Below are 25,316 nucleotides of genomic sequence, written 5' to 3'. Positions count from 1 at the left end.
GTCTCTATGTGTGGTCCTGTGATGGACTTGCGACCTGTCCAGGGTGTACCCCGCCCCTCGCACTGTGACTGCTGGATATGGGCACCAGTGACCCACGCAACCCTGAAAAGGAAGAAGCGTGTACAGAAAATGGATGGATGGATGGCAAAGCTTCTTGTTTTAAGTGTTTCTGTTCACTTGTGCTTCGGTAGAGCACTAGTTTGAAAATGCACTATTTCCTTTCAAAAGTATCACAGTTTCTGGAGGACTTTTGTTTTATAAAACATCTATATTTTGGAATACAGAAGCGTCATGCATTCACACAGCTTTTATTAGACATGAACCATCAGGTCGATTCTTGTAATCATAAAAACTTCATTTTAAACACCACTAACAGAATGTTTGATGTGACGATTATCACAACAAAGGGTGTCTTCCAGGGTCACTGATCCATTTTGATGAAATAAATACCTGCTAATATTTACACAAAACAGAAAATACACCTCAATGGCCTAAATATGTTAAAAAACAAAAGCTATAAAGCATATTAGTTCTGAGCACTTCAGTAGAGCTGTTGCCTTTTTTTGGGTTGTGAAAAACAGTGTTGCATGCTCATACTAAGTCACTTTTGATAAATTACAACAAGCCAACTGAACTGAGACAGGAGCAAAGGCTGATGCTATACGTGTTGCTGAGGACTAAAGAGCTGCTGGTTCATTAAGAAAAATAAATTGAGGGTTTGAACTTGTAGAAACACTCCTCCTCCTCCTGCTCATTTATAAAGTTCTACCACAACTTTTGCCTTTCAGAAAAAAGTTCTTCTGGTTGAAATTTCAGCTGAAAGGAGATGGCCTCGTTTTTCCCTGTGATTTCCAGGGCTGCCATTTGGATTTCTCCCAAGTAGGTTTGCTTTTGATGCTACTAAAAATATGTTTATTTGAGGCAACAGTTGCGCAAGCAGTCGTCAGGTCAGGGGTGCGTGGATTATTTTAAGAAAGCACTTTTAGGACTTTTATATTTAGCTCGAACGTTTGCAATTCACAAGCAATTCAAAATGAAAAAAGAAAACATTCCCTTTATAAGAAAAACAAACATAAAACCAGAGCTAATATTAAAGAAGAGTTCATCTTTTTATCACCTTCTGGTTGTCCAGAGCTGTAAATGTTTTGAGTGACTGACCCAAATACAACATTTCCATTTGTTCGTTATAGGATTCTGTTGATTATGTGTAATCACAGTGACTGAACCCACCTTGAGGTGTATTTAAAGTTGCAGCCAACATATGTAAAGTTACACCAGCCATGAAGTCCCATTGCATCGGATTGCATCATGTTAAATAAATATGGGATGATCTGAAAAGTTTATTTTTAAAATATATTCTTTTCTCATTCGTGTGGGAAATAATATTCTACAAGGCCTGTAAACAACATTTGTAGGCATCTGCCATAGTGTTAAATTTACAGATATGTTAACAGAATTAACAGCCTCAGAAAGATAAATATTCCTGTGTGACAACAGCGTTTAACCTTGAAGATAAACATTAAACAAAGTATTTTAATGAAACTTCTTTTCAGTAAGAGACTTCTACATTTTGCTTCTTGTGTCTAAAAAGTAGAGCAGTCTCTCAATGCTGGTCTGGGGCCTCTGGAGGGCAGAAATATGGTGGAAAAAATATGACCTCCATTCATTACCAAACCAAAGGAGTCCTTCAAAATTTTTATGTTGTAATGTGTACTTCATATTTTTGATCTAAAATTTATTTGACAATATTTATTTCTGCAGCTGACCAATTTCAAGTCTCCCCCACACAAATAGAGCAATGCAGTTTTACCAAGCCTCAGTTTATTTACTGAATAATTCACTCATATTTTCTTTTAGTCCAGTCAATTTTACAAATGAAGTTGGCGATGCTCCCCAAAAGTATTTGAGCAATTAGATATATCCAAAATGGCAACGGAAGAAGCTAAAATGATTTCACTGTTATTGCTTTTCGATAGCCTCATCAACAAAAGAGAAATGCACTTGAGAGCAAAACATAATAAGACAAGGGCACTTGTGGCCAGCTTTCAGTCAATAATACAGACATAATAGCAAACTCTGTCTTATGAATCAAATCAGAATGACACAAGTAATGGTGCTGGTGCAAACTATTGTGAAAATAGATCATGCTACGTCTAAAATCTTCTTCAATTAGATTTTTCAGAGGCTACCACTTCAAGAGTAACAACACAAACTTGCCTCAAATGACACATTAATGGGAGCTGATGGAAATATTTCATCACTCAGATTTTACAGGAAGTTTGGAGGCTTCATGTCAGCGTTGTCCTGCAACACTGAAATGATAATACCTGTGGTCTTTTGTATATTTGTTTTCCAGGCACACAGTTAAATTATATACCACAAAAAGTAACTGTTACCTTCAGTTGCTCAAAAATAGCTGTACATATCAAAAATAAATTTTACTTTGCATCATAGTCTATCTAAATACCATCAAATTGTCCTTTCTCTTTAAGAGCCTTCTGCAATTTTCAAGGCATCTTCACAACAATGTTTCACACCGTTTATAACCTTTTGTAGGAGTGTTTGTATTTTCTTGTTAAAAAAACCATATACAGTGGTTTGCAAAAGTATTCATACCCCTTGAACTTTTCCATATTTTGTCACATTACAACCACAAACATAAATATATTTCACTGGAATTTAATGTGAAAGACCAACACAAAGTGGTATACAATTGTGAAGTGGAAGCAAAATTTTACATGAATCAAAACATTTTTTACAAATAAAAAACTGAAAAGTGCGATGTGCAAAATTATTCAGCCCCCCCTGAGTCAATACTTTGTGGAGCCACCTTTTGCTGCAATTACAGCTGCAAGTCTTTTAGGGTATGTCTCCACCAGCTTTGCACATCTAGTGACTGCAATTCTTGCCCATTCCTCCTTGCAAAACAGCTCAAGCTCAGTCAGATTGGATGGAGAGCGTTTGTGAACAGCAGTTTTGAGATCTTGCCACAAATTCTCAATTGGGTTTAGGTCTGGACTTTGACTGGGCCATTCTAACACATGAATATTCTTTTTTTTAAACCACTCCATTGTAGCTTTGGCTTTATGTTTAGGGTCGTTGTCCTGCTGGAAGGTGAACCTCCGCCCCAGTCTCAAATCTTTTGCTGACTCCAACAGGTTTTCTTCCAAGATTGCCCTGTATTTGGCTCCATCCATCTTCCCATCAACTTTGACCAACTTCCCGGTCCCTGCTGAAGAGAAGCACCCCCAGAGCATGATGCTGCCACCACCATATTTGACAGTGGGGATGGTGTTTTCAGAGTGATGTGCAGTGTTCTTTCTCCGCCACACATAGCGTTTTGCATTGTGGCCAAAAAGTTCAATTTTGGTCTCGTCTGACCAAAGCACCTTCTTCCACATGTTTGCTGTGTCCTCAACATGGCTTCTGGCAAACTGCAAACGGGACTTCTTATGGTTTTCTTTTAACAATGGCTTTCTCCTTGCCACTCTTCCATAAAGACCACATTTGTGTAGTGCACGACTAATTGTTGTCCTGTGGACAGTTTCCCCCACCTGAGCTGTGGCTCTCTGCATTTCATCCAGAGTCACCATGGGCCTCTTGGCTGCCTCTCTGATCAGTGATCTCCTTGTTCGGCCTGTAAGTTTAGGTGGACGGCCTTGTCTTGGCAGGTTTACTGTGGTGCCATACTCTTTCCATTTCCGGATGATGGATTGAACAGTGCTCCGTGAGATGTTCAAAGCTTGGGAAATCTTTTTATAACCTAAGCCTGCTTTAAACTTCTCCAAAACCATATTCCTAACCTGTCTGGTGTGTTCTTTGGTCTTCATGATGCTGTTTGCTCCCCAATATTCTCTTAACCAACATCTGAGGCCGTCACGGAGCAGCTGTATTTGTACTGAGATTAGATTACACACAGGTGGACCCTTTTGAGTCATTAGCAGTCATCAGGCAACTTCTGAATGCAATTGGTTGCACTCAGGGAAAAGGGGGCTGAATACTTTTGCACGTCGCACTTTTCAGTTTTTTATTTGTAAAAAATGTTTTGATTCATGTAAAATTTTGCTTCCACTTCACAATTGTATACCACTTTGTGTTGGTCTTTCACATTAAATTCCAGTGAAATATATTTATGTTTGTGGTTGTAATGTGACAAAATATGGAAAAGTTCAAGGGGTATGAATACTTTTGCAAACCACTGTACATAGCCATATATATATATATATATATATATATATATATATACACAGTATATTTCTGAAGAACTGGAGTGAATACAGAAAGTCTTATAAGACATTTCAGTCATTTTCTCATACATGTATGTCATTGTTAAGCTACTTTTTGCAAAGAAATTATAAATTTAGATCATTATGATTACGTTTTGCAATGAAACCATGACCGTCCACCATTTTAAAAATACACTTTGCTAGTTCAGTGGAGCTGCATGGAGGGAGGCGTGGAGGAGGGGTGCTCGAGACAGGAGCTCTGTTGGGGATTGAGCTCCAGGGAGGAGCTTTGGGTAAATAGGCGGTGCTTTGTAGCAGCATGCCTTTTGGCAGCTCTGAATGGCTACCACAGGAGATTCAAGGAATTCTCAAATATTCACGAATGAGTCAAAGCAACACTCTGGGCATGTGTTTGATGACATGATATAAAGCTAAAAAGGTCGATTTTGCATAATTACCCCACTTAAACAGCGAAGGCATTTGAATTTCTGACCCAAGACATGAACCTGATCAAATCTTTTTTGTTTGTTTTCTTTTTGACAAACACGCACATATAAATTAAACTTGTTCCTACTTAGTTTCAGTTTTCTTTTTGATAGCATATAATTAGTACAAGTATTGGGTTTCCCAACACTGACAGTGTCAGGCGAGCAGGTTAATTAGTATTGACTGGTGCAGAGCTCCTGTTAGAGCTCAGAGTCAACAAATGATGTCAACTACTTTACTTAATGGAAAAGGGGAGAAACACTAACATGGTTCCACTGCTGCACACATACATTGCAATACATTCTGAAGTTAAACACCAAGAGTGGGAACATGAAAACTGCTTTAATTAAGCAGAAAAACACATATACAGTAAATACATGCAGTAACTTGAAGACTTGACGAACACACTGCCTCTCTAATTAATCCCACACCTTGCAGCTATGATAGCTTTGGAAAGACTGGCAGCATAAAGTGTACATGTCAAGCTACATTAAGTTGTCTTCTGTATTTGAAAAACAACTGAAAGAGTAAACTGTTAAACAGTGAAACAGTCTAAATGGGAACAATTAAAGGATATTTTTGACTTCTGTGTAGGCATCTGTCTTTATAATGAATAAATTCTGAGACAACTCATTGTAGACAAAGCACTCAACATAAGATCCGAGCAATTAAGCTATGCAAATGGTGTAAACAGGAACTATATAGATTTACAGTTCATGAAGTCCCAAATGGGAAGATTTAAGGTTGTACTTTTCAGTAAGCTTCCAACCACATTACTTTGTTAGGGAAAAGATTTGCTTTTATTTCACCAAGGAGCCACCTCTTGATAGCTCACATAAAAAGTGGCTTTAAACTTCCTTTACTGATAACACTTGAAGACTTTTTAAACAGCAGCTAACACTAAAATTCACAGCAGTGTTGAACTCGATACCTCTCCCTTCTTAAAATAAACTGTGTTTGAAACTAAAATGACATATAAATTATTATTCCAGTAGCTAAAATATGACATTTTTATGGTAAACTATAGGTGGATTTGACGGCAAACATTTTGACTTGTAGCAGTAAGTGTATGAATAAGAGCTGCATTTTATTTAGTGAGGTTCTGCTTGTAAACATTTATTTATTTATTTATTTATTTATTTATTTATTTATTTATTTATTTATCTATCTATTTATCAATGATAAACACTACAAAGTTACTCAAAATTAATTACTAATTAAATTGTTTACACTCCATAAAATATGAAATATCATGATAATTCAAACAAATTATCTATTATCCAAAACATGTTTTTTGCATCACTCCAGCATCAATGAAACACTAGCTGTGTTTACATGGACATAAGTAATTGGATTAAATGGTCATTCGGAATAAAAATGCGTCATGTACGTAAACAGCCCATTCGGATTATTCTGACCCGATTCAGCTCGATCCGAATGAATTTGTAATCGGAATGAAAGAGGTGGTTTATGCCGATTGATAATCAGAACAATGTGCATTTAAACACTTAATCTGATCATTTTATTCTGATTGTGGAAAACTGACATCTGTGCATGTCTGCTGACTTTCATCCACTGGTTTCTGCTCTTTTGAGGAGGGAGGAGAGGCAGCGCTGTAGTTTTCAGAAGCACAGAACTTTGCTCCTGTTCTCTCATTCAATAAAGAAGGAAGACACACAGCCTGCACCACTTCGCAAAAAAAAAAATAAATAAATAAAAAGTATGCACATCACCTGCAGCTCAACCAGGCCAGGGAGTGCAGTAACATCTCCACCATTATTAAAAGCTGTCGCAGGTCCATTTTGAGCGCTCAGACGCTGTTTGTTTATGTTCATGATGAAAGTAGAACTTTTTTCTGTGTTTTTTTGTTTTTGTTTTTGTTTTGGGAAAGTTAGCAACTGTGCATGTCAGTGCTTCTATTCTGAATAAAAGTCTGGTGCATGTAAACACTCGTCATGATCGGATTTTGCCCATGTAAACAATTCAATCCGATTATTTAATCTGAATACATTTCAATCCGATCAAAGAATTTTGCACATGTAAACATTGCTACTATTAGAACCACTGGTTTCCTGAGCCTGATGCCAACATTTTTACAAGTACTCATATTTGATACTCAATACTGATACCAATACTGATTTAGATACCAGATTTGATACTGTGCCGTTACTCCATGAAATGTGTTACAGTTTACATTTCAAATGCAGTTTGTCAGTTCCAAGTTTAAGAAATATATACGTTGAAAGAAAATCTTATTTGCTATTTTATTTATTTTAAAATGTTGCAACAGTATCCAGAGGTGTATAAAGTACTTGAATAAAATAATTAGGTAAAAGTAAAAATACCTGAACAGAAAATGGGTTAGGAAAAAAGAATTTCGTGAATAAGAAAAGTACTTATGTAAAAGTCATGAAACCGCTCACAATAATCGAGAAAGTAAGTAAGAACACTTTTACACACACTAAAAATGAAGTGTTGAATTTCCAGGTTGTGCCAACTGGCTCCAATAAACTGAGTTGAGTTCATTTACTCACTCAAAATACTTGGTAAAATTGCAGATCCTCCAAACAATTACTTACATACTGTATTGAAGAAAATATATAAATGTACTTCGTTATTATACAACTCTGCATATATCATGCTGTATATTTGATCTGATCCAGTCAGAGGGGCTGTAGGCCTATAAAGAAGGAGAGTCACCTTGTTCTAAATAAAACAAATATGTTTATAAAATCATTGTGTAATGTTTAAGTTCTAACTCAGTACCCAGTAGCAGTACTCGGTATCGGTAAGTACCCAAATGTGAGAACTCATACGTATATTTTTATAGAACATAATTTTTTTAGATGAATGCAAAGGAGAGCAACACATCCTCACCTTCATAGAAGATTTTGAAGCCACTGTTTGATCGACTGTTGTCAGTGGTGAACAGCAGATACAGAAAGTTTGTGCTACTGAACAGAAACTGGGGGACCTGAGTTCCATTGAATGAACCAATCAGAGGTGAGAGTAGGTTTGGGCCATCGTGCACTTCCAGGAAGTCATAACTGAGCTCCGTTTGAAACCTTGAAAGGCGGGTGTGTGGGGGGGGGATAGAAAACAAAAAGATGAATTGTAGATTTAGAAACACATTTGTATTCCGAAGAGAAAACATTAATTTTGTGAAGAAAGATGAGAAGACATAACTTGCACAGCAATCATGCTAATTATTGCAGAAGCATAAGATCAATGAACATCTTGGAAATATGACATGATGTGAATCTGTGGCCAGCCTTTGGTCTCTTACATCAAACAACTGCCATTAGCACAGAGTTTCAACAAAACTAATCAATATTATTGAAATAAAAAACTCACTTCAGACAACTTCACACTGCAAACCATGCTGTGGTGCATCATTAATACAAGACTGTGTGTGTGTATTTCCTTTGCACAAAGCGTTGATTAACTAGGTTTATGACAACTTGAGCCCATTTTAAATTTAGGAAGATAAAGATAGGTTCATGACAAATTAATCACCAAAAAACAAAGAAAAATCAATTTAAATATAAATTACCAAAATAATAATTATGCAGCTTTCATGGGAAGTTTTCAACACATTTATTAGTTAGACTTTGAACTGACTCTTCTGAGGTTCACAGAAAGAAATGGTACGGTATGAGTATATGTCCATGAGTGCTTACTTCTGTGAAGATGTGTGTGTCTGTGTGTTTTCCTAAAATACTCTGGTGTGCGATCAGCCTCTGTATGTCTTTGTGGGAGTGTGTCTTTGTTTTCATGGCTGAGTTGTTTCAGTAGTGTCATACAGACCTGTCAAAGCTAATCTTGATGGAGCGTCCCGGCTCAGCCTCAATGACCCACTCACAACTCAGGGAGTCTTTGTAGTAGCCTGGCCACCCCGGGGAGAGAATGACACCAGACGGGCCTGAGTAGTGCCCCCCACAAGGAGCTGGAGGAGAAGAGAAGATAGATTTTTCTTTAAATGATGGAGAACATTGAGAGGTAAGAAGAAAAAAACAAACAACAAATGCTTTCAAGATGATAGAGGATTTATGTGCTTACATGAAAGATAAAATAAATGGACAAGAATTAAAGAAAAAAAAACTGAAGCAAACCTGCAGGAGGAGTGATCACAGAACTACAGTTACACAGATTAATGAAATGTGAAGTTTTGTTATGGTGGGGTGCTGCAACCCAATCAAACTCTTTCTTGTTATCCTAATAATTGTGCCAATTTTGGACTGTATTTTCCTCTTCTGGCAATCTTAAGGATATTCAGACTATCATGATGGCCCTCAGTATATTTTTTAGAGATATTCCTGCTACGTGTGGTGTGTTATCTAGTCGGCTTGTAAGGACATCGGGACAGCTTTGATCTCAAATCGGAGATATACAACATGTTGGATTGTCTTTGCTCGATATCCCAGTGTGTATGGCGTCCCCCGAGGACAAAGGAGCTCGCAGCCTGTTGAATGTGACATGTGGCCAATCAGAAAGCAAGGTGAGTGAAACAGGAAAACAGACAGAAACAACTGCCATGGTGCATCCCGTGGTGAGTCCGGTGGATGTCGGAGACGTCTTTTTGTTTTGTTCTCTGTTTAAAATGATCTACAAACTCTCGCCATTGTTCCTTCCTTGTCTGCCATGTTTAATTACTCTGAGGTCATGTTTGATCTCGAGAGTTCCCGCGAGATTTACCATCTGACATCTGAATGTTTGTGAGCGAAATCTGTTTGTGTGGTGTGTTGTCTCTGCAGTGTGGCTGTACACCACACACTCTAGGACCAAACCTGTTATGGCTATGATTATCATGTGTGGGGTGTCAAATTTTGGGGAAACAAAAATCCATTGACAACTTTAAAATATTGCTGTGTGAACCAGGCATAATTTAACTGTTGACTTCTCTTTTCCCACATTTGCACACCTTTCTGTTTTTAGTACCTTCACATTTGGGAATGAGTCCGCTCCACATCACCTTCCCCTCCTCTAGATGGCACGTAATGGTGTCGGCTCCCTGTGTCTTGATGAAGCCCTCCTCACAAACCACAGAGATGGAGCTGCCCAGCTGGAAACTGTCCCCAAAGCGCCGGCCATTCAAAGGTATACCGGGGTCAGGGCACTCGTTATGTCCAAAAGCTTACGACAGAAAAAAGGAAAATGAGATCTCAAGTCAAACACAATGAAGAAAAAACAAACAAACAAACACAATGAAACACTGGGTTTCTGAGCAGAGATGCATCAGAGAAATACATGTCTATAAAGAATTGTAAAGATGTTACCACAAAATAATGAGTAAACTACAATACAGTAACTGTGTGGTTTGCAATAAGGAGAAGTAGACATTTTCTTTGCTGTTCAAAAATTAGTTTGTTTATTACGACACAATCACTGAAGCATTTTAGTTTTATACATAAAGTGGTGTGCCCAAATTCATTTGTCTAATGCGTACCTATCATTTCTCAGCAATAATCCTAGGATGTCATAATCATTTCAGCTGTGAAGTCAGTTTTGGAACTATGCATTCAGGATTTTGTATTTGCTAGTTTAGCTGTTCACAAAATCATATTTTTAACCAAATTCCAGTTCTAGTAGTAGGATTATGTTGAAAGTTTAAAGCACAGTTACTATTTTATTCTGCTTTAGACAGCTCGGTGAGCAGCCTCAATTTAGAGATAGAGTTCAATTCTGACCAGACTTGATGAGCTAGTAGCTAATATTTAAGAGACGAGACCAAAGTGGATTGCTTCTGACTTAAAACAATTCAAACAGTCTTTATTGGTTCATGCAAACACTATTTTTTAAACCTTTATATCAGCATCAGTTTTTAGTTAACTGTTATTTCAGCACAAGTATCACGACCTTCTGGAAAGATGTGGTAAAGCACACTGATGCTGTTGCTATTTGCCCATGAAAATCACAAAAAATATATTTATAAATAACCGTTGTTTGTGAAACATTCTGGTTTGTGGGACTGAAGTAGATTTATCAAGGCCATAATTAACTTTGGTCTTCTTGGCCAACACTCAGACTAGCATTTAGCACATAAAGCCGGTGAAAACTCATTTGCCTTTCTATGAACTGAGGTCATTTAAACAGCTTTCGACAACAGATAAGATTTGAACTGTTCATAACCTTCCTCAAAGAATAATTTAAAAAGTTTTGTGTTATCCCATTTCATTTGCAATATTGGTCTAAAACCTAAATTCTTTACTGTTTGAGAATTCAACCAACCCCATGAAAGACTGTAGCAGTTTAACGTGTGAACCCCTCACTTTTGGCAGCTCCAAATCGTTGTTCAAAAAAGCAAGACTCAGATGTTTTATGGATGGGCATGGTTTAGACCTCCATTAATTCCTAATCAGTTGGGCAGGTAAAAGGTCTCAAGTTGTATTTGCATTTCAAAGCTGATGAAATGAACCCAAAATTGTTGCTGAGGCCAAAACCAAGTCTTCATCTATTCTGAGCACCCTGGTGAGGTTGGCAACATTAAAAAGGCTTGAGTTTCTATGAAAGACAACAGGATCTGCTACAAGAGGGAGAAAAAAAAGCCCTTCACAACACTCAGCCAAAAGCAGAATACGCTCCAGGGGGTAGTCATATATCATTATTCAAGTCTTCTATAAAAAGGAAACTTCACAAGAAACACCAAAGTGAATCCATCACAAGGTGCAAACTATTTATGAGCCCTGTGCCTCAAGAAAGGCTGGATAAGACTTTGCCCAAAAACATCTTAAAAAAGCTGAATCTATTCTGGAGAAGAATTCATTGAACAGCTGAAACTAAGATCAACTTGTACCTGAACAACAGCCAAAAGAAAAGCACAAAGAAGTGTGGTGACAATTCGAAGCAAAAATACATCATCTGTAAAACATGTGAAGCCAGTGGAATATTACAGATGTTAAAAAAAAACAGTGACACTGAGTCACTTTGTTTACTGATCATGTAACATTAGACATAAACTAGTTTGTGTTCCATCTTTGTTTGTATTTTTTTGGTAATACTACTACTTTTTTCCATTACTTTTCTTGTAAACTCCTTCTAAAAGGCAATGAAATTGAAAAGTTTAGATTGCACATTTCAATGGTGTTGAACAATAAATGTCACTCTAATCTCTTAACCCATGAGGACGTCACTAAATGCACATAGAATCTTCAGCAATATCTGAATGTTAGATCAGTTAAAACCCCAATTCTAACGAAGTTGGGACGTTGTGTAAAACATAACAGAATATGTTGATTTGGAAATCTTGTTCAACTTATATTCAATCAAATACACTACAAAGACAAGATATTTATGCTTAAACAAATAAATTTTATAGCCTTTTGCAAATATTCACTCATTTTTAATTTGATGCCTGCACATGTTCCAAAACAGCCTGGACAGGGGAAACTAAAGACTGGGAAATTTGAGGAATGCTCAAAAATCACAGGTGAGTGACATAATTGGGTATAAAGGGAGCATCCACGAAAGGCTCAGTCGTTCACAAGCAAGGAGGCGAGTTTCACCACTTTGTGAACCATTATGTAAGTTTTGCCTTAGGATGACTGGGTGGTATGGTAGCTGCACAGTCCAAGACAAAAAGGACATGCTACGGATGGTTGAAACTGCCCAGCGGATTGTGGGAGGTCAGCTACTGGACCTAGATTCAGTTTATGCTGGCAGACTGCAAAGATAAGCCAGTCATATAGCTGCTGATCCTACCAACCTGGGACATGAACTGTTTTTACACCGTGGCCTTCTGGGAAACCATACAGGAACATAAAGGCTACAGCCCACTGGCTGAGGGATAGCTTTTTCCCAAACGCGGAGAAACCCATCCATCCACTCCCTTTTCCTCTGCCCCCTTACAAACACACACACAGAGACTCAATAGATTACCTGCATACACATTTACACCCATTCACTGCACCTTAAAGTCTGCTAAAACCTTTAGCAGCAGGGTAACACACTTACTCTTGCTACCTGTCTACGCTGCTATTGTTGTTTTCACACTCAATTATTCATGTGCAATAACTACAAGTGCAATACTAACAACCAGTACAAACTGGTATATTTTTATTATTTTCTTCTTTTTTACTTTTTTACTATTATTTTGTTTAATTTTATTTTTTGTCACCCTGGGCACGACAGCAACTTTGTCATACCCTAGCAACATGGCAAATAAAAAGCTTATGTTCCAGCTTTGTTGGAACATGCGGACATTAAATATGAAATGAGTGAATATTTGAAAAAAAAAACAAATTTTATCTGTTTGAACATTAAATGTCTTGTCTTTGTAGTGTTGAAGAAATTTATTGGGGTTGTTCACTACTGACTTACACTACACATTGTATAGTTTTTTATTAGGTGAACAGTAATGTAGTTATATAATGTAGTTATGTTTGATTGAATTGATGATTTTAAGTAGGTAGATACCTGCCTGAACACAAATTCAACACATAGTTGATCATGGTTGATCGCCACTATGAGTACAGTATTATTTTTGTCTAGAGCATGACTCTTGAGAGTAGAAGACCCCTTCCTGATGGTGTAATGAAATAGGCAGGGTCATGCCTCGAAGCGCTCTGTCATATTGAAACTGTCGTCTCTGAAGCCACACAATAAACAGGCCATCAGAATACTCTGGTTCTGAATGATCTTAATTAGTCTTTTCCATGCATTGGTACATTCTCCGTATGGTTCAAGCACACAAACTGGTAAATGAACATGAATAACAATATTTTCTTTCAGTTAGGGCTGTGCTGTATATGCGGTAGACGGTAGAAACCATATAAAGTTGGCCTACGTTAGAAATTTATACTTTACCGTCCTATCGTCATTACGTCATTGCACCTGTGACAACATGGCTGCGAGGGCAGAGACAACTGAGCAGGAGTTCGAAAAATAATGAAGAAATTCTAGCGTATTAAAACACATATAGAGAGAATAAATCCTCAAAATTTCCTCCTCCCACTGTAGAAAAGTTACGTTGTGTCGCGGGATCATTTCCTCCCTCCCTCCCGCTGCACATCGCTCAGAGCGAAGCTTTTAACAACCATAGTTTTTCACATCCAATTGTCAGAGAAAAAAATGTTTTTTATGTATCGTTACCCACAGAGATTATTTTAAAAAAGACGTGGACTTTCGTTCAGTCATAAATCCATCTTGCTAATGTAAAGTCGGCTTCTGCTCTGATGAAGAAGATGATGAAGATGAGCACACATCAGAGCAGCTGATAAGTTCAACAGGCAGAAGCTCATTGTATAGCAGGTAGATGTTAAAGCAAAAATGCTGGGTTTGATCAAGATGACAGTTTTCTGCAAAAAATAAGCTCTAAAAATTACATTATCTTTACTTTTTATAATTTTCTACCGTGATATATACTGTTACCGTGAAGGGGTTCAATTTGTACCGTGATATGAATTTGAGGTCATACTGCCCAGCCCTACTTTCAGTGTATTCAACTGAATATAGGTTGAAAAGGATTTGCATGTCATCGTACTCTGTTTTTATTTATGTTTTACACAGCGTCCCAGCTTCATTGGAAATGGGGTTGTACTCACTGCTGTAGGTGATGTTGAATCCTCGTCCCGACATGGAGTGATCAGCTTGAAACTCCAGCTGCAGGACGTTGCTGTTGGAGGTCAGGTGGGAGGGAACCTCAGCCCCTGAGAAACGCCCCAGTATAGTGGCTCCTGATTGATCACCGTCTTTGATGGTAAGGAAATCGTAGGGAGGCTCCAGATCAAAGTCATTGAAGGCCAAATGAATCCTTGAGCCCGGTTCTGCGATGATCAGCCACACACAGTTGAGGTTGTTCCCGTAGCCCTCTGGGTAGTCAGGAGACAGGACCGTCCCCATGGGGGCGGTAAAGTTGGAGAAACAGGGGACTGCAGAACAAAATGGAAAAAAAAATGCATCACCTGTGATTTATAAAACTTCAATATCCCAAGTAAGGAGATTTTTTTTTTATTCACAGCAACTCTGTCTTCAAAACTCTCTAAAGGCTGCATTCTGCCTTAACAGAACTGCATACACCGATTCCTGAAGAACAATGTCACTGTTGTATAAGTAGCTCAGCAATCAGGAGACAGCACTGCTCCCATGGGGACAGAGCAGCTAGAGAAACATAAAACTGCTTTGGGGAATGGCCATATTTCAGTGCAGGTGCACAGGAATGCTGCACAGAGTCCCATTGGGTACACATGACATGGAAAAACAGCAGTCTCCATTTTTGTTATGAATATAAGTTAGCTCATTTAATGCTAAGCGTAGGAATGATGTCTGTCCTGACACAAAATGATGCACCGTATAATGCAGGCTGTCTTGTACACAGCACACCACCGGGAGCCCTGATTTCCTCTCTTTTAAGCCAAGCCTGAAACAACAAGCCATCCATATGCTATCCATTTCCCATTTTACATTTTCTAAACTGCTGGCTGTTTACAAACATCGGGCTGCATGTTCAATTAACAACACAGTAATTAATCCTCCCGTAGCTTGGTGACAATGTGAACTTTCCAAGAGTGTAAGTAATTGCTTTATTTACTGTCATGAAAAATGACTGTGTGGAACTCACATATGCAGATGGGGATATTAGCTGACCACTGATTGTTGTTTTGGCAGGTTATCATCCTCTCCCCGATGAGCTCGAATCCAAACTGGCATTCAAAGCGAAGAACGTCTCCATTTAAAAAACCACTGCCCTCCTGGTAGCCATAGAGAGGTGTGCCGGGGTCACCACAGCTCTCTTTGTCAATTTCTGTGGGAGAGCGGGGGGACGAGAAGAAGAGAGGGAGGAAAGGTGGGTGGGCGGGAATGTGTGTGAATATGAGAGGGAGGTAAAGCAGAGGATTAAATTAATAAAGTGCTTGAAGGTTTTTTTTTTCTACATTATCTCTAAAGGTCCAGTAGAAGAGTCTGAGATTTAGGTCGGGGAATTAATTTTAGAGGAAGACAGAGAGAAGAGGAAGAGAGAAAAAAAAAGGCAGCCTGGAAAATAGACTTGTTGCATTTGCGAACGACAGACACAGACAGACATGATTACAAAGTGTTGAAAGAGAATTGTTGTTATAGTCTGTGCACCTTTATAGTTGATCTTAAAGCCTATCGATCCCACACTCTCATCAGACTGGAGATGAAGCCACATCTGATGGGACATGCTTACAATCAGGTCTGGGACAAAGCTTCCGGTCAACCTGCAGAGAAAAAAAAAATAAAAATAACATTACCATAATAAACTAACAAACCAGAGGTCACCTCTTTCCACACTGAAATGCAGAAATGCAAGGTTTATTTTGCCTAAAAACTTCGCTGAAGTTAAAATCAAGTAGACAGTGTTCCAGATTGCAAAGAAAAAAACATAATAATAAAATAAAAATAAAAACAGATTTTTTTTATCATTAAAGCTTGATAGCAATACACTAGATCATATTATACACATACAACCATAGCAATATTTTCACAAATAGAGAATAATCAGTATTAATGTGTGACTAATTGGGTCACAAACTGTTAAAAAAACTAATGAATGTTTTTTTCCTGCAGTTATCATATTTTTAAGCACAAATCAGAGATGCGGCAAGTTAGTTCCTGTCCAAATAAGGCCAAACTCAGTAAAGTGAAGAATACTTACACTTGAATTATTGTCTTCGAGTCGCCTACTTCCCCTCCATCTCCAATAGTTAGTGAATCATACCCGATTTCCAAGTCGAACTCCTCAAAGTTGATTTGAATAACCTGTGGTCACATTAATTTAATCAAAGTCAATTTTCAGAATTTTCTAAGTATTATTCAGGTTGGTTGACATTAGGAGTAGTGAGTGTCTTACCTGTTGTAGACAGCAGTTAGAACAATTTTATGTCAGTGAATTAGTAAGATTTTTTACACTATTTAAAAATAACTTTGGCTGAAAGTTGTTTTGACTCGAAGCTACACAGATTAAATGCTTCTACACCTCATGAACTTTCAAAGCAAAATTATTGATCTTTTGTTGTCATTTTATCAATCAAGCAATATTCATGTTAGTACATGTGAATTGATATTAGCTGCCAGGAGTCATTCTGTGATCGTCCACTGCAAACTCTGCATTCTACAGATTGTAGCTCAAATGAAAGAGAGACAGCGTCTTCTTAAAATAGCTTTTAGCATTACCCATCTCTACTGTCCTGTTGTTTTAGGATTAGCACAGGGGAAATGAGCTGATCAGGGGTAGATTAAATTCAGCACCATGTGCAGACAGTTCACAGGACATACTGTAATTTAGCTGAAAAGATTGTGACAAATTAAATATAATATCATTGGTTGAAATAAGAGCAGAGTTGTAAAGTAAGTATAAATACTTTGTTACTGTACTTAAGTAGAAATTTTGGTTATCTGTACTTTACTTGAGTAATTATTTTTCAGCGTACTTTTTACTTTTACTCATTACATTTTTACACAATTATCTGTACTTTCTACTCACTACATTTTTAAAAAAGGTAAGAAGTATAAAGTCGTTACTCCTATTTTATTCTGAGTTGTTATTACTTAAAGAAAATACTATCCTGATAAATTGTGTCTCCTGAATCGAGTGAATTTAATTGTTGTTGGATGAGAAGTATAAATATATACCATCCTGACACCATATTAGCTTGTACACAATCCATCACAGCTGCACACTGTTAGAAAAAAATATTTTTTGGAGAAGTCACCTCCCAATAAATGTCATTTTGGAAAATCTAACAGCTCACTTTTACTCAGTACTTTTATTTTTAATACTTAAGTAGATTTTGTGTCAGAAATGTACTTTTGATACTTACGTACAAAAAAACATCAGATACTTTAAGACTTTTACTCAAGTAATATTTTTAGAGAAGACTTTAAGTTTTACCAAAATATTTTTATGATAAGATACTTGTACTTTTACTTAAGTATCACTTTGAGGTGAGTAAGATAAATTATTTAACACAGAATTTTGTTGAAATTGCTGGGAAATGTGAGTTTGAGCTTGCAGAAAGGCTGTTGATCTACGGTTCAGAAGTCTGTGTTGGCTTGACTCCTCTGTGAGTTTCTGTCTGATTCTCCAAACAGAGATCCTTCTGACTGCTGTCCACTGTAGTCAATTTACTCATACAGTATATCCAACACAAAACCACTGAAAACATCATTTAGACATAAAACAAATGTCCATTTAAACTTAACACAAAAGTAAGGAAATGTATAAATTTATCGGTTGTAACAATCCTTCATGGCAATAAATTGTATACCTTTCAAAATCAGTCTTTTCCAGTTTCTATACATCAAACATGAACGCATCATGTTTGATGAATCATGAATTAATCAAAACTGCATCCTAATGTTTTGCATTTGCTGTTGAAAGGCTTTTTCTTTACACTTACCAATGCCGAAGTGTTCGCTGCCAGCTTGAAAGTCAATCTTATTTGGAGTATTTATTTAAACATGCCAATCTTTCCCAATCACATGAACGGTTTTCTTAAATGAGTTTATGAATTTATTACCATAAAAAAAACACTCATTTCCATACATTCCCTGCTTCTGGAGATGGCTAAATGGTGAACATTTAGAACAAAAAGAAATTGTATAAATGCCACAAACATTTGCAGAGGCAGACAGTGAGATGTTTGATCAAGGAATGCTGTAAAGGCTTAAGACTTCCCTTAAACTTAAATTTCAGACAGCTGCATAATTATAGTCTAGTGCGGTACTTCAATGAATAATGCAGAAAACATCCATAAAATTCTAACTAACAAATACATGAAGAAATAAGAAACCAAACTCAAGTCACACACAATCAAAAAATGTCTCTAGAATAAGGATTTGACAACAGCTGAATTTCCATGCTATAAGCATCTGTACAAAGAAAAATAAATAAATGAAAACGTGCGTTAAAGCAATATATAAAATGAAAGCTCCATCACAAATCAAATTCCTAAAGTCACATTTAAGAGTTGCAATTTATTAATTGCCTGTCTGCATTTACCCTTGACATAGCTTTGTCAGCTGTCACTGCTAAATCTTTAACAAATGAACATGCTAAAAGCATCACAAAAGATGTCATTTTTAATGATCAAACTGGCAACAGCTGCTTCCGCCAATAATCATCATATTAATTTGAAACTACTGCAGAGACATTTGCCAATGAGCTACATTATCTTTGTCTGCAGTCTGCCTGGATAAGCGATGGCAGGAAGGATGTGCTTATGACATTAGTGTCACATCTGTTGATGACAAACACGAAGGCTGCTTGCTTGTCCTTAGCCTCCCTTTTTATGGCCAGGGGGAGGACAGTGTCTGCACAACATCTATGTAAAGCTGCCTCATTACAATGCACACAGAAAAAAAAAACACATAATTACCATAATAACACTAATGGACCAAGTTTCACTGCCAAGTCAAAGGCTTGTTTGCCTAGGAAAACACACAGTGGCACAAAGCTATGGCACTTGCCAGTCACAGCGAGTTTTGAATGAGTCTTCACTGTTTGGTTTTGGTTTATTAGCAGGGAACCCATTGATTGACACCCCTGTATATTTGCCTCTTTGCACCGAATACCAACAGAGTTGAATCTATGTACAAGTCTGCTTGTGACCATTAGGAACAGCTCCGACGTCTGCACTCTGGGGAAAAGCTGTTCTCATTCAGTAACTATTTCTTTTGTTAGCGCTGATGAATGAAGTGAGTCATTCAATTTCCAACAGTCGTGTCAAACAGGTAAGAACTGAAATAAAACCCACTGCAGCTATGTTTACTGATAAGAGACAGTGTTTGTGTTCTGGAGTCAGTATGCTTATTTAGTGCAACTTAAAGACACATTGGAAAGCAGGTGCATGCATACATATACCGTATATTTAAATATCAAATACCTACAGGACTGTTTTACAATGCAAAAAATGTGAAAATGTGAGCTGAACAGTAAAGGGCTCATTACAGTTTATCATTTAAATATATTTATGAATGACATGAAATTCTTCACTGTGTTGCTTTCTCAAATCTATAGTATTGTTTAGGGATTTATTGTTTATGGGGCGGCTGTGGCAGAGTGGTTTGGAAAGTTTTCCTGTAACTGGTGGGTTTGAACTAGCCTGGTAAAAATCAGACCCTTGTCCTTTTGCTTCGTACAAGGGTCTGGACTCACTGCTATAGAGAAGCAATTCTTGCAGGAGGCATGGCCTCTGCTGAAGTGTGTGTGTGTGTGTGTGTGTGTGTCACTGTGAAGGAGGCTAAGCTAAGAAGCTGAGCGGAAATTGCGTGCACTGTAAACAACCCTACTGAGAGGAGAAATATACCGAGCCGAACGAGACAACTGTGAATGAGAGCTGCTGCTTTGTCAGACAAATTTAATTTAATTTGGAAGCCTTGTCAACACAGACTGGCTTCATTCACTTCCTCCACTGCCGTATGCTAAAATAACTAGCAGACACTGCGCAGAAAATCAACGTCGTTCAAAACTCCGCCTTCTGTTTGCTGATTGGCCCAGGTAAAATAAACTACAAGCAGATACTGCGCAGAAAATTGACGTTCTGTTCTCTTTGATTGGTTCGGCTAAAAATCTGCCAGCGAAATCCTTGTCTATGGGAAAAATCCCAGACGGAGCAGTGAAGAGAAACTAGAATTGAGCGGAGCTGCATAGGAAGGCAAGGGCCAGGCTAGGTTTGAACCCCTGCCCCATCTTGTCTCAGTTGTTGTGTCCTTGGGCAAGACATTGCACACGCCTTGCCTGGGTGGTCAGAGGGTCTGATGGCGCCAGTGTATAGCAACCTTAGCTTTGTCAGTCTACCTCAGGGCAGCTGTGGCTACATTGTAGCTTACCACCATCAATGTTTGAATGTGTGTATGAATGAGTGTGAAAGGAATGTTCTGTGCTATTAACTGAATTCTGGATCCAGTCTTGTATTTTACACTTTATGATCACTGCAACCATATCCTTTTAACAGAGAAAGAAAGAGTAAGTCTCTATCAATGTGTCCCACTCTGGAACATCAACAAAGCTTGTTTTAATATCTGATGTAAAAGTTACCACCCCCCCAGGGGTGTGACCAGGAACTTAGGTATGTGACTTTAGGAGGGTGATCATTTATTTATTTATTTATTTTTAGTTCAGCCTGGGGCAGCTGCTGGGCTACTGCTAAGAGGGCTGTTATTGTTAGGATTCTGATAAGACCAAAGGCCTCAAACTCCCAGGCCTTGGCTGGAAGAGACAGGATGAAACAGACTGAAATGGAGTCTTTTAATAAAGATTTTTAGAAGGGAATCAACTTGTTCTCTGCAAACGTAATCTGACTTCCACTTATTGATGACATTGTTTCTTACAAATGAGTGACAATAGTGTAAAGTGCTTTGAAGTACTTGGACTTTAAAAAAGCACTATACAAGTTAAGATCATTTACCATTTATTCCATTATGCTTAAAAAATAAAATCATAAAAAATTGTATGCAAAATTAAACAATATGTAGTATGAAAAGACCACACAACAGCAAAATGGATGAGAATGTTAAAATCAGATTGATGGTAGTGATGGCTAGTGGCTGGATCACAGCAACTGCTATGAAGTTAAAAAAAAAATCAACCACAATGTGGAGGGTCTAATAGTAGTGGGTTCTCTGCTAACTCTAACCTTGATTGATAATAATTGTTCCACAGTAGATTCTGAGCATGCACAACATGTTCATGGCAATGTCTTGGTGGTTTATCTTTGAAGTGGAAGCATGTCAAGGTGCAGGGTGGAGAGTTGTGGCAGTGGTAGCCAAGGATCAGTGGCATTGAGGCCAAATGCACTGATGTGACTTGGTCATTAGAAATTTGAAGCAGGACTGGCTAGTCTGGTCTCATGTCAAGTCTATGACCAGTATTGTGACAAAGTTATTAAAACATAGTGCAAACTTGATACCCGTGTTGTTAGCATTGTGTTAGCGTAGCATGATGTTCATGTTTCATTCATAGTTGCATCTTGATGCACTCCTGAATAAGTTCTTGGCAACACATAAAATAGCATGAAAAACTTGTCTGACAAGTAGGGCCCTATTTCCACATGTGAAAAACTCAAAGGATATCACAAAATTTAACAAACAAAATGGAATGTACTGTAAAATGCGGAATCTCACAGAATTCATTTATTTGGGCAAGCAAGTGAAGTTTCTGAGGTATTTTAGCTGCTGCTGCTGCCCCTTGTACCTGCTGTTACCTAGATGTGTGCGAAGCAAAAGTATGAAGCTTCACACAAAGTTTATGGCAGAACAATACCCCAGTGATTTTTAAACATTGTAGACATCAACTTTACTGTAAGTTCTGTCAGCACATAATCGACTGGACGAGTAAGAATACACATGATGACCATTTCCAGTCAAAGACATGCATCAGAAATCGGAGAATCAAGTTACTGCAAGTCAGACACGCCTACAAACTCTTCAACAACCAGTTAAATCAGAAGTGAGGCATGTGTTTATCAAAGATTTTGTTGCTATGTGTGCAGAATCAGATATTCCTTTAAAAACAGCAAAAATGAAAAAAAAAATTGAATTCAATAAACAACTGTGCACAAATACTGATTTTAGGTTTAAAGTTTTTTATGACATTTTTATGCTAAGTTCAACTAATGAATTGTTATTGTGCAAAAGGATATATTTTCTATGTTTTGCACATACATGTTTTATTTTAATTTTTTAATAAAAACACAGGCCAATACTTTTAAAAATATTGCAAATGCATGCAATGTTCTGCTGAACTACAGCAATGTTGATTTTGTGAAAGTAAAATAAAACAGCCATTAAATCTCTGTGACAATTTATTTGTTAATTTATGTTTTGGTCACTTTATAATGACACATTTTTCAGGTTAATAAATATGGTTAGAATGAAAAGGATGGGATTCAGTAAAAGTTGCAAAAGCAGAATTTATAAAAATAAAAATGGAAAAAGTGGATTTTGGGGGGGAAATATAGATTTCACAGGTTCCTACAAGTACTAGGAGCATAGTGATGTCACGTTTGGCTTCACACTAAAGTAGGTTTTCTAAAACTTGCGGTGATTCAGCTACATTCTAACAGAATGTGTAGTTTGTAGAGGGTATAGTGGAGGATATAGTGGGTGGGGTCTTCATTCAGTGTGAAGTGGGGATTAAAGAAATGCTTATTCACTTATTGTCATCACTGTGGCAATCTGGTATATTTGCAAAATACCTGCCAAATTGATACTGCAGTGCAGACAGAGAACACAACACTTACTGTAACTGATTTACCACAGAGGTCACAGTAAGGCTGTAGTTTTAGCGTTTCATCTGCACTCTTTTTCTCAAGCCAGACTAGTGAAAACTGAGGAATTTACATAAATATTCACACACAAAAACCTCTTTATTGAATCCTCACACATTATTCACAAGCACAAATAAGTGAAGAATATTATTCTGTTACCTTGTTGGGATCACTAGCAGTGATGATCCAAACACACTGAGAGTTGCTCTCGTATTGGATGGGGAAGTTAGGAGACGTAAAAGTCCCCGACGGTCCCTGCAAATTCGACCCACACGTTTTCACTGTAACAGAAGACGAGAAAAATGAAATTATTTACTTTACTCACGTGGCAGTGCAAAACCAACAGGCTTGTCAAATGAATAAATTCTTAGAAATCACACAGCACTGTCAGGCATGTTTTTTATGCCTATGACAACAACTCCGCAAAAAACAGAACTAGAATCATAGAGAAATATTTTTAGTGATCCAAAGAGTAAAGAGGCATCATGGCCCTCACATCTAAATAACTATAAGTCTAAAACAGCTGTAGGAATTCTAAATAGTGTTCATGTTTTCTCCAAGATGCCTGGAACAACTGAGTAGAAAAGCTTTCTTGCTGTTATTGTAAAGAAACATAACCATTTTATGTACAGTATATAGTTATAGCTACAGTATAAGCTACTGTTTTACAAAGGAGAAACTAAAGTCCTTCTCCAACACACAATAAATATTGAAGGAAACGGTGCTCTCAAGGCAGAGTAATAACTTCTGCATTGTAATATGACTGAGAGGTAATGTATTGTTTGCACAAGTAGAGAGGAGGTCTATTAGCTGTATTTCCATTAATCAAATTGTAAAAGGTGCTCCAGGTATTATGAAACACAGAAAAATAGAGGGAAGCATTTTGGATTGGATATGTGCAGCAGCAGAGGCTTTCATGCATAATTAACAGAAATGAACTTTTCCTCTATCTGCATAGTGCCTATATCCAGAGGCACTGCCTTAATCAAACTGTTTTATTAGCTCCTCAGAAGCCACACTCACCCTTGCAGACGGGCCTGTGGTCGCTCCAAGCTGCGAAGACTTCGGCTACGCGCTGGCAGGTAATCGTTTTGGAACCCTGCAGCACATGGTCCTCATCACAGGTAAATTGAGCAGTTGCTCCGATGCTGAGGAGATAACAAATACCATTAGCACCAGAAAAAAGCAATCAATTCTTTCAAAGATGACTCCTGATGAAATATCATATTCTTTATTTATTTCATGTTACTCATGGACATGTTGAGGACATAAATGAGGCAGGTGACTACATTGCAGCGCTCACTTTCGATCAGTTGTAGAACTAAAGGTTTCTAAAGCCACACAATGAAGACACTACCACACATGTTTAAACATCTCTCTTTTTGGTGGCTTATATTGTAAAAATAAGTTACATCATAGTTTAATTTTATTTATAGATGATAAAGACTGCAAATGAAAAGGTCAAATACCTAGTGTGCGAGATCAAATATTAAATGTGTGATTGTATATTAAGATGACATCATTAGGCTCATACGGTCCTGCTAAAAACACCCCTGAGCTCATGCATTACCATTATCCTTCATGTACACTCATTTGATACTGTTTGTTTCAGGTAAAAAGCATCCAACCAACCTGAAGTCAGAACCAGTCCGTTTGCCATTCTCCGGCTCCCCCGGGTCGGGGCAATAATTAGACACCTGTTTGATCCCCCCTTCATTCACTGAGCACAAGAAAAGCCAAACATCAACCACTTGGATTTGTCAAAACTCTCTTGTAGTTTTGAAAAATCTGTAGTTTTAAAAAAACAACCCAGAAACGTAGCTATGTTGGGCTTAAGCAAAGAAACAGTCATCATCTCTAAATGTAAGACAGTGATTTGGCAGCACTGTAGTGAATTCACACATCTTTGGGAATAGAGTGAGCGCCAAGCTTCAATAGAACACTCATACCTGAGCTAACAAGGAAAACTCTACCTGAGGCCAAAGGGGGATTAAATAACTTTGAGTTATTGATTGTGGGAGCAAGAAAATCTTTCAGCCAGACTTTTCAAATATAGTAATAATTTGGTCAACTCGATAAAACTTTAAACATACAGTTTACATTGAATATTGTACTGAGAGTGTAGACAGGTGGATAAAACCAATACAATAAATATTTATGAGGGAACGCTGACTTGTTACAACATTAGACATCATTTGATAATTATTTACTTCAACTGTAAAACAAAGACTGTAAAAATTTAGGCTGTTTAGTTTTTATAAATTTGAAAGTAAATATTGTCACATAGATTCTTATTTAAACACTTATTTGTTTAACGTTTTGAAAAGGCATCACCCTTTGTATACACACACACACACACACACACACACACACATATATA

General features: G+C 37.5%; 1 protein-coding gene across 1 annotated transcript in view; it reads right to left on the bottom strand.

The window, feature by feature from the left end:
* The window catches only part of LOC106514228 (CUB and sushi domain-containing protein 3), a gene marked incomplete in the record, with an annotated part of 356,940 nt that overhangs the window by 197,006 nt on the left and 134,618 nt on the right, over nucleotides 1-25,316 (bottom strand). The window contains 10 exon segments of the mRNA XM_014003387.1: nucleotides 7,590-7,777; nucleotides 8,520-8,658; nucleotides 9,651-9,845; nucleotides 14,252-14,578; nucleotides 15,268-15,450; nucleotides 15,774-15,886; nucleotides 16,324-16,427; nucleotides 23,096-23,217; nucleotides 23,960-24,084; nucleotides 24,569-24,656. Coding sequence (XP_013858841.1) covers nucleotides 7,590-7,777; nucleotides 8,520-8,658; nucleotides 9,651-9,845; nucleotides 14,252-14,578; nucleotides 15,268-15,450; nucleotides 15,774-15,886; nucleotides 16,324-16,427; nucleotides 23,096-23,217; nucleotides 23,960-24,084; nucleotides 24,569-24,656 — 1,584 coding nt within the window.

Source organism: Austrofundulus limnaeus, unplaced genomic scaffold (genome assembly GCF_001266775.1).
Source record: "Austrofundulus limnaeus strain Quisiro unplaced genomic scaffold, Austrofundulus_limnaeus-1.0 Scaffold18, whole genome shotgun sequence".
In the NCBI taxonomy this organism is placed as follows: Eukaryota; Metazoa; Chordata; class Actinopteri; order Cyprinodontiformes; family Rivulidae; genus Austrofundulus; species Austrofundulus limnaeus.
The sequence above is the reverse complement of the archived record's forward strand: the minus strand, read 5'-3'. Positions and strand labels throughout refer to the sequence as shown.